The following is a 15,680-nucleotide window of genomic DNA, read 5'->3' as shown; positions in this document are numbered from 1 at the left end:
GGCTCCAAAATCACTACAGATGGTGACTGCAGCCATGAAATTAAAAGATGCTTGCTCCTTGGAAGAAAAGCTATGAAAAACCTAGACAGCATATTAAAAAGCAGAGACACTACTTTGCTGACAAATGTGCACATAGTCAAAGTTACAGTTTTTCCAGTAGTCATGTATGGATATGAGGGCTGGAAGATGGCTGAGTACTGAAGAATTGATGCTTTTGAACTGTGGGGTTAAAGAAGACTCTTGAGAGTCCCTTGGACTGCAAGGATATCAAACCAGTAAATCCTAAAGGAAACCAACCCTGAATATTCATTTCAAGGACTGATGTTGAAGCTGAAGCTCCAATACTTTTGCCATGTGATTCGAACAGCCGACTCATTGGAAAAGACCCTGATGATGGGAAAGATTGAAGGCAGGAGGAGAAGGGGATGACAGAGGATAAGACGGTTGGACGGCATCACTGACTCATTTAACATGAGTTTGAGCAAGCTCCGGGAGATAATGAAAGACAGGGAAGCCTGGAATGCTGTGGTCCATGGGTCGTAGAGAGTTGGACATGACTGAGGAACTGAACAAATGTAACCAGGCTAACCCACCACAAACTCAAGACTTCCCGGGATCTCCATCAGGTTCAACAATTTGCTATGATGACTCAGAGAACTTAGGCATGTGGTATACTTATGATTACAACTTTATTATAAAGGACACAATGTAGAAGTGGCCAAAAGGAAGAGATGCATAGCACAAAGTACAGTGCGGGGGGTGGGGATGGAGGATAGGGTGGTGCAGACCCTCCATGCTCTCTCCAGACACACCACCCTCCCAGCACATCCACCGATTCACCAGTCCAGAAGCTCCTTTAGCCTCCTTATTTCAGAGCTTTTATCAAAGTTTCAAGAAATTTCATTACATAGGCGTGATCATTGTGAAGTCACTGGCCTTTGGTGATTAACTCAGTTGCCAAGACCTCCCTTCCCTGAGTTCAGGGAATGCAGCTAAAAGTTCCAACTCTCTGTAACCCTGAAGTTGGTTCCTCTGGCAACTGGCCCTCATTCTGAAGCTATCTAGGGGCCCACCAAGAGTCATTCATTAGGGTGAACTCTGGTACGGTCTATAGGGCTCATTGTGAATAATGAAAGACACTCTGATCACTCAGGAAATTCCAAGGGTTTCAGGAACATGGGATAAAAGCCACATATATAACCCTTATTATATCACAATGACTCCAGGTCAAGAATTTATTTACATATCAAGATGCAGCACTGAACAACATGGAAAAGATCAAATATTTTATCGTATGGTTCAAGCAAAAGAATTCTCCTTCCCTCCTTGAAGACACCCCCCACCTTCCTATCCCACCCATCCAGACACTTAAGACACACCAACTCGACTGTCTCTGAACCCCCATTTCCATAATAAATAGGCACCCCATGTACACTAAACTACTTTCAAGTGGGTTATCTTTCCTCCCCCAAATCTATTCAGTCACATTATAAGAAATCAAGGGACTAAGAAAGTGGACTTGCCAGAAACGACGGAGAAAGAGAGCCCTTAGCCAAGCAGGATTTAAAAAACTGACCCAAAGTTGATCTGCATGTTTTATTTAAAGACACTGCCCGAAACACTGATAGCCAACACTGCCCTTCTGACCTGGACCCTGGAGAGAGAAGAAAACAATGAGAACTTGACCAACAATAGGGCAAAAACTGGGAACACACAACAATCCTTTAAAAACAAATGCTAAGCAATAAAGAATTCAGGAGTCAAGATGATTTGTACAGTTTTAGAGGATTCACTCTAACTTAAGATACACACAAATAGCTGGCTTTTACCATTAATGAACACTTTTTGGTCTTCATACCACCAAGACTATTATTGTTGTTAAGTCGCCCAGTCATGTCCAACCCTTTGCAACTGTATGGACTGCAGTATGCCAGGCTTCTCTGTTCCTCACCATCTCCCGAAGTTTGCCCAAGTTCATGTCCATTGCATCGGTGATGCCATCCAGCCATCTCACTCTCTGATGCCCTCTGCTCCTTCTGCCCTCTATCTTTCCCAGCATCAGGGACGTTTCCAGTAAGTCAGCTGTTCGCATCAGATGACCTAAGTACAGGAGTTTCAACTCCAGCGTCAGTCCTTCCAACAAGTATTCAGGGTTGATTTCCCTTAAGATTGACTGATTTGATCCCCTTGCTGTCCAAAGGACTCTCAGGGAGTCTTCTCCAGTACCATAGTTCGAAGGCATCAATTCTTGGTTCAAAGGCACCAAGAACATACATTGCACTTACTTCATGATTCTAATTTCCCAGCAAACTTTGAGGACTTGTTTCATCTATATATCAAATGCATTATATTAAACCTATACATTATAGAGGTCATATTCATATTACTTGCAAAGGACTAATAATATTCTTTAGACTCTCCAAACTGCTTTGAGATGTATTAAAAACACATACATTCATCCTTTCTCCTCCCTCCCCATCTCCCTGCCCACCCCCAACCCTCACCCTCTTTCTCCAGATGAGGAAACAGAACAGCAGTCTCAATGGCCTTGCTGAAATTACTAGGTCCATGTCTGGTACTCAGGTCTTATTCAGCTCAGCATCTGGGGCTTTTCCATCACACTGCAATGCCTGAGGGCCCCCTCTGGTCCCCTACCCTCCACCCCACCCCAGATGGTCAGCCCCTGACCATCTATACAATAAGCACCTGGTCTCAGGAGCCCCACAGCCTAGCATCATTCTCCCTTCTGCACTAACTTCTCCTGACCTACCTCCACACCTCTGCCCAAACTGTGCCTTTTGCTGGGCTGCCATGCCCACCCTCCCTTTTAAGGTTTGCTTAACATGCCAAGTCTTAGGCTCTCAAGGCTTTTCCACCCCTCCTATCAGAAGGAAAATATTCTCTGAGATCCCATGGGGCCCTTCATTCGTGGGTCTCTGATGATCCCAAACACATCCTCCTTTATTCTGTAACGATTTGTATTCAGAGCTTTTCTCCTCTGCCATTTCCATCTCAAATTTGTGGAGAACAGAAACCACGTTTGTTGTTCATTTCATGTACCTACACAGCACCTAACGGTATTTCAAAGAAGGTCCTCAGTTTTAAATGAATCGCATGTTGTTTGTATGGAATATCTACATGTTTTACCTGCAAAGACTATTAAGACGCTGACTTGGCAATCGTGCATAGGAAATGAGACTTACCTTCAAAATCCAGCTTTCTTCGCTCTGGGTTTAAGCAATAGCCCATGCCTCTTTTTTTTTTTCCCTATCGGCAGTGGTTCTGTATTTTGCTTCAGTAGAGGAGGAGCAGATTGGAAAGAACTCAGGAAGTTGCAGAAGCATTCAGGTCATACAAACATGCAAAGAAAAATGAAGGAATGCCAGTTCATCAGCCATCTGCCACTTTACCAATGCCAGGAAATTCCGGGCTGCCGTTTCTTATAATGTGAATAATTCACATGATTGTGTTGGAGACTTCCAGCTATGAAGAGCTGTTGGAATATTTGGAAATTAGTGTTTCCGAGTTATACTGAGACAGAAAGCCCAATGAATTCTTCCAGCTTCCACCCGTTACAGGAATCTCTGAGAACCACATTATGTTGGTTTATGCATGGGGGAGGAAGGCTTGGCATGTTACTGATACTGAAAAGAATTGTTGTTTGTTTTTAACCCTACCTACCCTGTGACATTTTATATACAGGTTCTTTTTCCTTTCTTTCTTTTTCTGCTTATTTTTATTGAGGTATAATTGATGTACAGTGTTGTATTAGCTTCAGGTATACAACACAGTGACTAGACATGTATATGCATTATAAGAAGATCACCACAATAAATCTGGTCACCATCTGTCACCATTTAAAGGTATTACCGTATTATTAACTACATTCCCTATTATGTCTAATATATCCCATGACTTATTTATTTTATAACTAGAAGTTTGTATCTCTTAATCCCCTTCATCTATTTCAGCCATCTCCCACCTCCCATCCTCAGGTTCTTTATAAATCTCCAACCACTCAACTAAACTTATCTGGCCACTTGAGAAGGGTAACGGCATAACTATCTAATCTGTGTCTTTTCAGGAAGCTGAAATTGATTTTTAAAAATATCTCCCTCACGCCAGAATTTTATAAAAGTCATTTCAAAATCAAATGACATGTAAACTGAATTAGTCCCTTGAAATATTTACTCTAAAAGTAAATAGACAATTTCTGAAGAATTCCTTGGATAATCACCCATTTTCCACTAAGAACAAAATCTACATTCAATTAATAAACTGCCTTAGTTTAGTTTTCTCTTTAAGTAGATGGACCTACAATGAAAAAGTAAGTGATAATAATAAACACATATAAGACCTTCCTTTCACCAGTAGTGCTGAGCATGGAGTACATGCAATTTCACATAACAAAAAAAAACATTTGGGATCAATGAACATGTATATAGCTCTGGTTTCCCCTCATCTAGGGAAGCCCTCACGGCTCAGTCAGTGAAGAATCTGTCTGCAATGCAGGAGATCCAGGTTCAATTCCTGGGTTAGGAAGAGCCCCTGGAGAAGGAAACGGCAATCCACGTCATGTACAGAGGAGCCTAGCAGACTACAATCCATGGAGTCTCAAGAGTTGGACGCGACTTAGCAACTAAACCACCACCCCCGCCTCATCCAGGACTTGAATGAGACATTTCCCTTCTCTTCGTCTTGGCTATCCCTCTGTACGTCTGTTCCTCATCTCTACAAAGCAGAGAATACAGCAACCTGCTCCTCGAACCGGCTGCAAAAAATAAATCTGATCAAGCAATCAAACACTCGTGTGCCTTATATGCTCCGCTGTCTACTTAAGACAGAACACAGTGGAAACAACTGCCTATAACTCTATGTCAAATAACATAGAATACTGCCTTGGCAATCAAACGTGGGAAATGAGCTTTACCTTCAAAACGTGTATTAATGGACTCAAGGTATATATTTGGGCTTCCCTTGTGGCTCATCTGGTAAAGAATCAGCCTCCAATGCCAGAGACCTGGGTTTGATCCATGGGATGGGAAGATCCCCTGGAGAAGGGAAAGGCTACCAACTGCAGTATTCTGGCCTGGAGAATTCCATGGACTGTATAGCCCATGGGGTCACAGAGTTGGACACGACTGAGTGACTTGCACTTTCACTTCAAAATATGTATTCATAGACTCAAGGTATATATTCACAGAAGGAGATATTCATGATGAGTATATATAGGAAAGCTTTCCCGGCAGTATTATCCACAGTTTCAGCCAGAAGGAAGAAGAGGAAAACAGAATGACTACCCCAAGAAGGGGGGAAGGTTTTCCAGGTTAAGATACTTAGGCAGCATCATCCAGGAAGGAGACAGACACGCAAATTCTCCAGTCCCTTCTGGGACCTACAGACACTGGGGGAGGGGGAGAGTGGCTATCTGTGTTTTGACCAGTCCTATAGTTCATTCTAATGCAGGCTCAAGTTGGGGATCGATGCGATGACTCTGCTCACCCTCACCTCGCCCTTCCATGACCACCCGTCCTCTTCATCTGGTTCATGCCAACACTTTCACAAAGATTCAAACTTCATTTCCTCTAGGACTTGCTCACCCAGTACTCCACTCTCAGCCCACCCCCAGCCCCAGGTCAGGCACGCTGGCCCTGTGCCACACTTGCCTTATCGAGGCAGTAATGACACTTGATCACAATGGCTTGTTTAACCGTCCTCCCTGATAACCTGTGCTGGCTCCTTACAGGCACAGACTGTGTCTGCTTTATTCTCATCACTTCAACCTAGTGCCTCACACACCAGGAAGGCACTTGGCTAGCATTTGCAGAATGAATAAGTAATTTAAAGAATTAACCTGCAGGATTTCCCTGGTGGGCCAGTGGCTGAGACTCCATGCTCCCAGTGCAGCGGGGCTTGGAGTTCAACCTCTGGTTGGGGAACTGGATCGCACACGCCAAGACTAAGAGTTCACTTGAAGCAACTAAAGATCCCGCATGCCACGACTGAGACCCAGTGCAGCCAAATAAATACATAAATATTTAATGAACCTGTGAAAGGTATAAAGGAAAGGTATAAAGTATAAAATTGACAATATGATATGAAATTAACAGATGCATTTAAAGGACCAGTTAGGTAAAGTAAACTTCATGCGTGGATTTGGATTTTGAAAATCTCTGCATTGAAAATTTTCACTAACACTTTCAAATATATCAATCTACCACCATATTCACCTGGTAAGGCAATATTTGCTTACTTTTGTATTGTCATTCTTTTTTCTCCATGACCAACGTCTTCATCTTAGACTTTTGGAGCAATATAGCCCATAAAACAGTGCTGAGATCAAACGATGCTAGATGGGCCAGGGGTAGCAGGCAGCATGCATGCAGGGGTGGAACCTGTGTCTTTTAAGTCTCCTGTATTGGCACCAGTGTGACCTGGGAAGCCCCAGCAGACAGCAGACCTGGGATCTGAACTTGTGCAGCTCTGCTCCGAAATCCAGGCTTTTACCCAATACAGGTGGCTCCAGTGGTAAAGAAATCTGCCTGCCAATGCAGGAGACACGAGATGCTGGTTTTATCCCTCGGTCAGGAGGATGCCCAGGAGGAGGGCATGGCAACCCACCTCTAGTCCATCCTCTTGCCTGGAGAATCCCCACGGACAGAGGAGCCCGGTGGGCTACAGTTTATAAAGGCTGCAAAGAATAGGACACGACTGAAGTGATTTAGCATACACGCACGCAGCCCATAAAAACTGGCAGACAAAACTGTCTTTGCAATTTGGGAGGAGAGAGAGGAAACTTACAGCTAAGATTTGTGGGTGACTTTGAAAAGCCTGTCTTCGCTTTATTATAAAGAAAAAGCCTCGGGCTGAGTCAGAACACCTGGATTTCAGCTCGGTCTTCCTTCCTTCCTCCATTCATTCAAAGGTTTTTAAGGCTCTGCTCTGTTCCAGGTCCTACGCTTGGATCTGAGCCTTGGACGGTGACCAGCATACACACACACACACACACACACACACACACACACACACACACTCCCTAACCAGAACTAATGTTCTGCTGCTCCACCATGGGTTATGGCCATTCTGACCCCCATAGACTCCTGATGAAGGTCCCCCATCTGCAAAGGGAGGGTTTAATTAAGATGACCACGGAGTCCTCTCTGACACTAATATGACATGATTAAAACAACACAATTACTCTCAGAAGTCAGCTGGCCAAAGTCATGCTTCTCAGGGCCTGCTCACCCACCCCAAAGCCAGAGAGCTGAGAACCCAGACCCTGGAGCATGAGGGCCAGGGGCAAGAGGAGAACTTGCCAGAAGCAGCAAAGTGTGGTCCACGCAGTGGAGAGGCAGCTTTAACTCAACGAGAAGAGTCCAAGACAGACTGAAGGATCTGCTTGAGACCTGGCTAAGCCAACTCAGCGTCCTCATCTGCTAAACAAGGTTTAAGGACACTGAGAGCTCTAACGCTGCAGGGCTGTAGCTCATTTGTCCCAGGATGAGACAGTAGGATGGCATCATCGATTCAGTGGACATAATCTGAGCAGGCTCTGGGAGATGCTGAAGGACAGGGAAGCCCAGCGAGCTGCAGTCCATGGGGTCACAAACAGTCAGACTCAACTAAGCGACTGAACACCAACCAAGCAACTGACTCAGTCCCTACACACCTGAAGAAAGCGTCCTACCCCAGAGGTTCACACCCTCAAGGTTGCACCCCCACCCTACCCCCAGCAGATACCAATCCCAAGTCCAGGTTGTCACCTGTGCTTCTGACCAACTGCCTATACAACCCCCTCACTGAGTATGGTTTAAGTTGCTAGAGTGGCTCAGGGCAACACTTGACTTAGCAGATCACCAGTTTATTATAAAAGGAACAGACAGACAGGAGAGATGGCAGAGGATGGGAAAAGAGTGAGGTTTCCACTCACCATGCATTTCAGGCTCTCACCAACCCAGAGGCTCACCATCTTGTTATTCAAAATTTAAAAGCGCTTAATCTGCGATCTTCCCCCCGCCTCTTCCCCTTCTCAGAGCCGGCTGGGCAAGGTTGAAAGTTTCAGCTCTATTCCCACCCTCTTTCAGGTGACCAGGCCACCCTGAGGCTATCCAGGGGCACCACCTTAAGTCATCATCAGATTAGTATCCACTCAAAGGGGGCTCCTCACGGAAAAAGACATCCTAATCATTTAGGAAATGTCAAGGGTTTGAGGAACTCTGTGCCAAGAACTGAGGACAGAGACTAAATATATTTATTATACCTATATTACATTTCCCTTGTGGCTCAGATGATAAAGAATCTGCCTGCAATGCAGGAGACCTGGGTTCGATCCTTGGGTTGAGAAGATCCCTTGAAGAAGGAAATGGGAACCCAGTTCCCAGAATACTGGGAGTGGGAACTCCAGTATTCTTGACTGGAGAATCCCATGGACAGAGGAACCTGGCAAGGTACAGTCCATGGAATTGCAAAGAGTCTGACACAACTGAGAGACTAACACTTTCACTTTCTTTTCATACATATACATCATATATTACTGTTTATGTTATATATATTTCTAATTATATTCTACTTCAACATAACATTCACCACTGAACAATGAGAAGATGAACAATGAGCAGTTATACTCGGGATCATCAAAAAGGACGTCACTAGAACAATCACACCAATCCTAGGGGAAAACTGTCAAAAACAAGATCCTCTGGCTAGACAAAAATCAGTTGGTGAATCTTTCAAAATTCTTCCAAAAGAAACGGCCATGTTTACCCTTATAAAGATGAACAGCTTTTCTTTCTCTCCTACCGTGCCTAATTTTGCTAGCTAATGGCTCAGCCCCGCACATCCCCCGCACCCCGAGAGAGCTCTAGTTCACTGATCCCTACTCCTTCTCCCCTGGAGCACTGGCTCTGCCCTCCTAGCCTCCTCAGCTCCCACCCAGGACACCCCAGACTCAGCAACCGGGCTCTGAGCAAGATGAGTCAGAGCAATAACAGAGGACCTGAAAAGAAAATTCTGGAGCAGGTAGCAACTTTTGTCCCGTCTGAGCTGTGACAGGTAATCTTTGGTTAAGGACACAGAAATATACTTTTTCAGCACCTGCCGCGTGTCAAACACCGAGCCATGCACTCTCGTTTTTATCTCATCTAATCGTCATAACAATCCCAATGAAGCAACGCTGCCATACTTTCTCTACAGCACAGATGAGGGCAGCGGGTCACAGGTTTTTTACCCTCTGTCCAACAGGCATTTTCTCCGTGGTTGGCATGCAGGTATACACAGGGATGTGCACACAAAATGGGATGGAGGAGGGAGTCGGGAAGAGCTGGCAGCCGTTTCAGACGAAGAAGACAAGAAGTCAGGAAGCTTGGGGCACTGTATAGTGGGGTAGAAAAACCCTGAGTTCCAGAACTTTGGCACAAGGATCTTCAGGGTGAGATGACTGGGCAGAGGAACTCAGTTTGCCTGGGGTATCTGGCACCTTCTATCATCCCTCCCTCCTCAAAAAGACCCTTGGGAGGATTCCGTTTATTTCCTCCCTTACAAAGAAAGCTGTGTCAGTACCTGGCAGAGGAACGCAGAGTTTCCATTATAATGTGCATCCTATTATGTCCCATTCCTAAACCCACCTAAAATACTCGAATCCTCAGCTTTACCCAAGTTATCTTTACTTTATTAGATACCATGCTAAAGTACCCAAGCAGTGCGTCTTTTCACAAAGTGCCACTCATCGGAGGAGTTCCTTTTCTCCATAAGGTATTTTACTATTTTAAGCAATTTTACATTTGACTGCCCACAAACAGGAAATAGATGAGTTGTGGAAGAGGAAATGCAGGACCATAATCCCTTAAATGAAAACCTGGAGGTCAGATGTGCCTGGGAATTCAGGCTATAATCCTCAAAAGGTAACACATGAATTTAGCACACATTTTGTAACACTTAGAAATCAAATTCACTAATATTACTGCAGCCAAAACTTAGCAATATTCAAACTAAGTGAGATAAATAGACACTGTAGAATCCCACACTGGTTCAGGTTAGGTATTACCCATCAAGAGCGTGTGCAAAAAACCTCAAAAATCTTTCTGTTTTCAGATTTCTGAATGGTCCATAAAGAATTACAGACATGTGCAATCAGTTCAAATACTAGAAAAAAAATAGTCAACCTACCCGTAATCAAAGACATGCCAATTTAAACAACCAAGGTTCCAATTTTTGCCTCGTGTGTATTAGTTGGTCAGTCATGTCCAACTCTTTGTGACCCCACGGACTGTAGCCCCAGGGCCCCTCCAGGCAAGAATACTGGAGTGGATTGCCATTCCCTTCTCCAGAGATCTTCCCCACCCAGGGAAAGAACCCTGGTATCCCACACTGCAGACAGATTCTTTACCATTTGAGCTACAGGGAAGTCCTACAGGAATTTTTGCCTTATAAGTTAGCAAATATGTTTTGCAGAGAAAATACCAACAACGTCAAAAGTGAGTCCTTTGACCAATGCTGTGAGAATGTAAAACGGGACACCCTTTAGTCACCAAGGTTGGTGTCCCCAGTGGCCTCAAACATAAATACCTTTGACCCCAACAGTGCCTTTTCAGGAACCCACTTTCTCTGGAAGTCACTGATATCTAGACAAAGCTTTATGCATAGGTATTCACCCAAACAATGAGCTTTAAAATTCACTTAAAAATAATTAGCAAAAACTAAAATCTAAAATGGAAGCACAGTGAGGTAAAACATAGAGAATCATATAATGGAATATTATGCAGCCACTTTTTGAGTGTATAGAGTAATGGAGAAACCTTTAAGTATAACATTAGGTAAAAAACACAGGGTAAAAAAGCATACTTGCATTAAGATCTCCTCCAAGTGGAAAATACATATAGAAGACCAGCCTGACAAGCGTAAGTGCCTTGGGGTAACGAGATCAAAAGTGATTCTCTCCCTTCTTCTCCAATTAAATCTTTTGGGGAATTCTCCAGAAATATCAAGAGCACTGTGTTTCAGCTGAGGGGAAGTAGGAAAAAAAAGGTCTGGCTGGCTATTTAACTCCCAGGCAGCAGCAGCAAACTCGCATCTGAGGTGTCATTCCAGACTTTCATACATTTACAAGGAACCTATGATTGCAAACCATCACCACCTCCAGAATGAAAACATGTGTGGTCTACATTTATTAGACAATTTGACTGACACTGTAAGTCTAGTCTAAGGGGCACTGTGGATAAGAAATACGGGGCGGGGTGCAGGGGGGGAGATACACAGGATAAAAGCTATATACCACTTTGCCATTTGCCAATACCTTTCAGAGACAATAGCTCATTTGCTCCTCACTAGCAGTCAGTAACATGACTGAAGTGACTTAGCAGCAGCAGCAGCCAGTAAGACAGACAAAGATAGGGTTAGCACATACCCATTCTACAGGCAAGAAAACAGGGGCGGAGAGAATCACATTCCAGAAAGTGCAGGCACACTGTAAGTCCAGGGTTATGACCTAAAGGTTGGGACTCTTTCCACTCTATCAAGTCTTTACACATTAATGACTCTTTATAAATACCTTTGGGGCTTCACAGGTGGTAGAGTGGTAAAGAATTTGCCTGCCAGTGCAGGAGACATAAGAGAATCAGGTTCGATCCCTGGGTTGGGAACATCCCCTGGAGAAGGAAATGAATGGCAACCCACTTCATTATTTTTGCCTGGGAAATTCAATGGACAGAGAAGCCTAACAGGTTACAGGTCATGGAGTCACAGAAGAGTTGAACACAACCTAGCGACTAAACAACAACAACAATATGTAAAAGAAAAACCTGTTTCTCTAAATATCTTAGAATAAAAAGAAATTCCTCACTATAGGGCAAAACAAAATGATCTGGTAATAAAAGGCCTCAGAATTGAACAGATGTGACTCAAGGTCAAAATCCAACATACATACTCAAGTGACTTGTTCAAGTCAACTTCTCAGGATTCAATTTCCTCATCTATACATGGAGGAATAAAATTATACAGCTAACAGGATGCTGTAAGAATTAAATGATTTTGGTACTTAGACCAGAACCTGCCACAAAACAGAATAAATACTGCATTCCTTCCTCCAGAAAAGAGTAAAGTGCCTCCGGGGTACTAACTGCAAATTCCAATTTTAGTCCTGTTAGCCGCACCAGAGTCACTAATCTCTCTGCTTTCAGCAGCCCACCAAATCTTCAGAATTGCTGAAGTAACTACCCTACAATTCTCAGAAACCACTCAGCATAATAGTTTTAACCAATGACAATTTCAATCACTTTTTATCAAATTTTAAATAACTTCTCTTCTGTCCCAATATGTAATTGAACTTCAACATCAGAGAAAAACAATTCTTTAAAAAGTAACAACAAAACTTCTTCCTCCATCACCTGGGTCTTTGATCTCTCTTGTTCAAACTCAACTACTCAAACGCCCAAATAGCAATGATTGTTTAATTTACTTTGGGGGAATAAGCGGAGAAGATGGGAAATGGCGGGCACACCTCGAGTTTTTCATTTTCTCTTTCAATACAATTTGGGCTCGGAAGCCCAAGCCCCAAAGGGTTACTTTCTCAAAACATCCTGCACACTGACTACGAAGAACACAGATACACAGCCAAGCAGCTACCTGGCCAAAGAACAACCCGGAATTTAATAAAGCTTATCGTGAGCATCTAAACGAGGAGTCAGGAGGCTGGATGGAAGCCCATAGAGTCCTGGGAGAGGGCACTGCTCATTCACCAGTCCCTGGTCCTTTTCAGTCCACTCCTTCCTCAAAGGCTATGTCCACTGTCTGCAGAGAAACTAAGTCCTGAGTAACCAGAGAACTTAAAGATATAAATAAGCCAAGTGTGGAAAACCATCCCTTTTGGTGCAGGGGTATACAGTTTCAAATGCTGCTACCAAGACAGAAGCTTAAAGAGGTTCTACTAGGCAGGAAGTCAAAGAGACATTGCCACTACCCACTGTGCACGTAACTATCCTTATTTTCTCTGCTTCCCAAAGTCTGATAACCCCACAGTGAACAATACTATGACGTCCTAAACTCCCTATCCTAGAACCCCAACAAGACACCGAAGTTGATTTCTGTTCTATTTTCTCTCTGAGGAGCAGTGAGGTCCAGGGAAAAGAGAATGAACTTTGGACTCAAGCAGGCTGGGTTATCAAAGATAAAGATACATGTAGACACACACACACACACACCTCCTAGTGGTTCTGCTTCTCTAACTGAATGCTGAATGATACACTAGTTATGGGATCTTGGACTAATTGTTTAACCTCTCTGGGCTTGAGATGCTGCACTGGAAATAAGAACTTCATAGAATCATGAGAAATAACTATAAAAATGAATATAAAGTGCCCAGCTCAAAGCTTGACACATAACAGATACTCAACATTTCTCCCAACTTTCTCCCTACTTCCCTAAACCAAGCCTACAAAAGTTAACACTGTCTTAGATTCCGTGGGCACCAGATGTTAGCTGCTCAGGGCATATTTTCTCCATGAAACAGGTCTCAAGTCACACTGGCACATCTGTACTCTGTACTGTTTCCTTTTAGATAACCTCCTTCTTCTAAAGTGTTATACTGCGTAATTAAGAGCTTTCATCATCACATTCCAGTTCGGAAAGCTGGTGCTGCTCAAAGATCCATCAAAATACATACTCACACTATGGAAGGATTTCTCCCGCTATGACTGATAACATGCATCATGTGCTGAATTTTTAACAACTTCCCAGGTTAAGCTCTTCAAATTCTGGAGCAACTGATTCTAGCCCTGCAAGTACCGTTTACAACCTGAGGTCCAATTTGAACCTGATGATGCCTCTATCTGGGCTTCCCTGGTGGCTCAGATGGTAAAGAATCCACCTGCAGTGCACGAGACCTGGGTTCGATCCCTGGGTCTGGGAAGATTCCCTGGAGAAGGTAATGGCTATCCACTTCAGTATTCTTGCCTGGAAAATTCCATGGACAGAGGAGCTTGGCGGGCTACAGTCCATGAGGTTCCAAAGAGTCAGACACAACTGAGCGACTAACATTTTCACTTTCATGCCCCTACCTGTCTCAGTAATGGTATGCAGGGTGAAACCCCAAATCTCTCATCCAATAATACATGTCACTAGTGCCCATTTCCTCAGGGTGGTTGGCTGAAGGAAATACAAATCTGCTAATAAAGACTCAAGAGACATACCGTTCTGGTCCCTTCCTAACATATTCCAGTTTCTATGAAAGAGTGAAGACCAGGGAGCTAAGCCAGTTTTTTTAAACCGCTGCAAGCAAGCAGATTCTTCTCAGGAGAGAAGAGCAGTATATGTGTTTTTAGGAAGGAGATAGTCATGGTTGGAAGGCTTCCAGTTACTTGCTTATTATTTGGACCTGAAGAGGAGCTGCTCAAGGTTAGAAGGGTTTGCTGACGTAAGATTCCAGGCTGTAGTAACCCCAGCTGGCCAAGAAGGTATACATTTATTATTTTAACTACGGCTGTGAGGTGGCAATTAAGAGGGAAGGAATCCCTAGCGTCTATAGTTATAAAAACAAGAGTGTGAAAGAGGAAGGACTTCCGTGAAAGTTACACCTCGTCTTAGATTTCAATTAAAAACTCCTGTTCCAGGTTCATCACTGGAGACAGTATTTTATCATCTCTGCTGATGGCTTCCTGCTCTGACCACAGAAGGTTCCTCTTGTGGTGACAGGAATCAGCTCAAAGAAGGAAAGGTAAGTTTACAAACTCGCCTACCCTTTTTCCAAAACTGATGCTAAAATAAAACTTGGAAAGAAAGTGGAACTCCTCAAGGCTTTAAGATTTAAATTAAAACAAAAAAAAAAAAGAGGGGGGAGGAAGCCGGCGACAACAGCGCACCGGGTCGCCGGTGTCACGATCTTCCGCTCGCGGGCCCTTTGAGGACAAGGGCAGGAAAGGGGTCCGCAGGGCTCCGGGTTGCTCTCCCCAGGCGGAAGCGCTCCCCAGGAAGGCAAGAGCCCGCCCGGGTCCCTACAGGCCAGATAGCTCAGAGGCGGGGGCAGGGGGGCTGGTAACAGGTTCTCGCAGCAGCCGAGAAGAGAGAAGGCGGGAGCCCAGCGGGCGGGAAGGAAGGGCCGGGAGCCATCGCCACGCGCCGCGCCCGACCCGGGCCACCCCAGGACAGCCAGATGCTCAGCGCCACGATCCCGGAGCTGTGCCAAGACCAGGGAAGCTGGGGGCTCAGCGGCGCAGCAGTCCGGATCCCTCGCGCTCTCCTGCGCGCCCCAGCCGCGACAAGGCACTCACCCGAGGCGACTAGCGGCGAACTCACGGCGCCTCCCACGAAGACAGCAGCGGCGAGCACGGCGGACCCCGGGAGTCCCCGCGGAGCCATCGCGCAGTCCCTTCGCCCTCCTCCGCCGGGGCGCCACGTCCCGGGCTGCAGCTTTGAGCGCAGCTCTGGGGTCCGCGGGCCGACAGCGTTAGTCTTAGCAGGGTTCAGCCCCCGCGCTGCGCACCCCGCCCCGCTCCTCAGGCCCCACCCACCTGAGCCCAGCCCCGCCTCTCCCAGCCGAGCTCCGGGCTCCGCCTGTACCAGCAGGAGGGGCATCCCGGGACCCCGCCCCCGGACCCGCCCACCTCGGCCTGGTCCCGCCTCTGCCCTTCGCCTCCGCTTCCTCTTCAAGCAGGTCCGCAGCTCCCGCTGCCGGGTTTAGTCTACGGTCCCGC

The 15,680-nt window shown here is 45.2% G+C and overlaps 1 protein-coding gene across 2 annotated transcripts in view; it reads right to left on the bottom strand.

Moving 5' to 3' along the window:
- Positions 1–15,464, bottom strand: part of RELL1 (RELT like 1) — a 74,945-nt gene extending 59,481 nt beyond the window's left edge. Inside the window, exon 1 of one of the 2 annotated variants that reach the window (XM_020900545.2) lies at positions 15,258–15,464. In XM_020900545.2, coding sequence (XP_020756204.2) covers positions 15,258–15,345 — 88 coding nt within the window. In that variant the 5' untranslated portion in view covers positions 15,346–15,464. Of the gene's footprint in view, positions 1–3,203; positions 4,025–15,257 lie in introns of those variants that run through there. The other variant, XM_070452048.1, reaches the window with a different exon arrangement.
- Positions 15,465–15,680: the final 216 nt, after the last annotated feature.

The sequence above is a fragment of the Odocoileus virginianus genome, chromosome 21 (genome assembly GCF_023699985.2).
Source record: "Odocoileus virginianus isolate 20LAN1187 ecotype Illinois chromosome 21, Ovbor_1.2, whole genome shotgun sequence".
NCBI lineage: Eukaryota > Metazoa > Chordata > Mammalia > Artiodactyla > Cervidae > Odocoileus > Odocoileus virginianus.
This window is presented reverse-complemented; position numbering and strand designations above follow the sequence as displayed.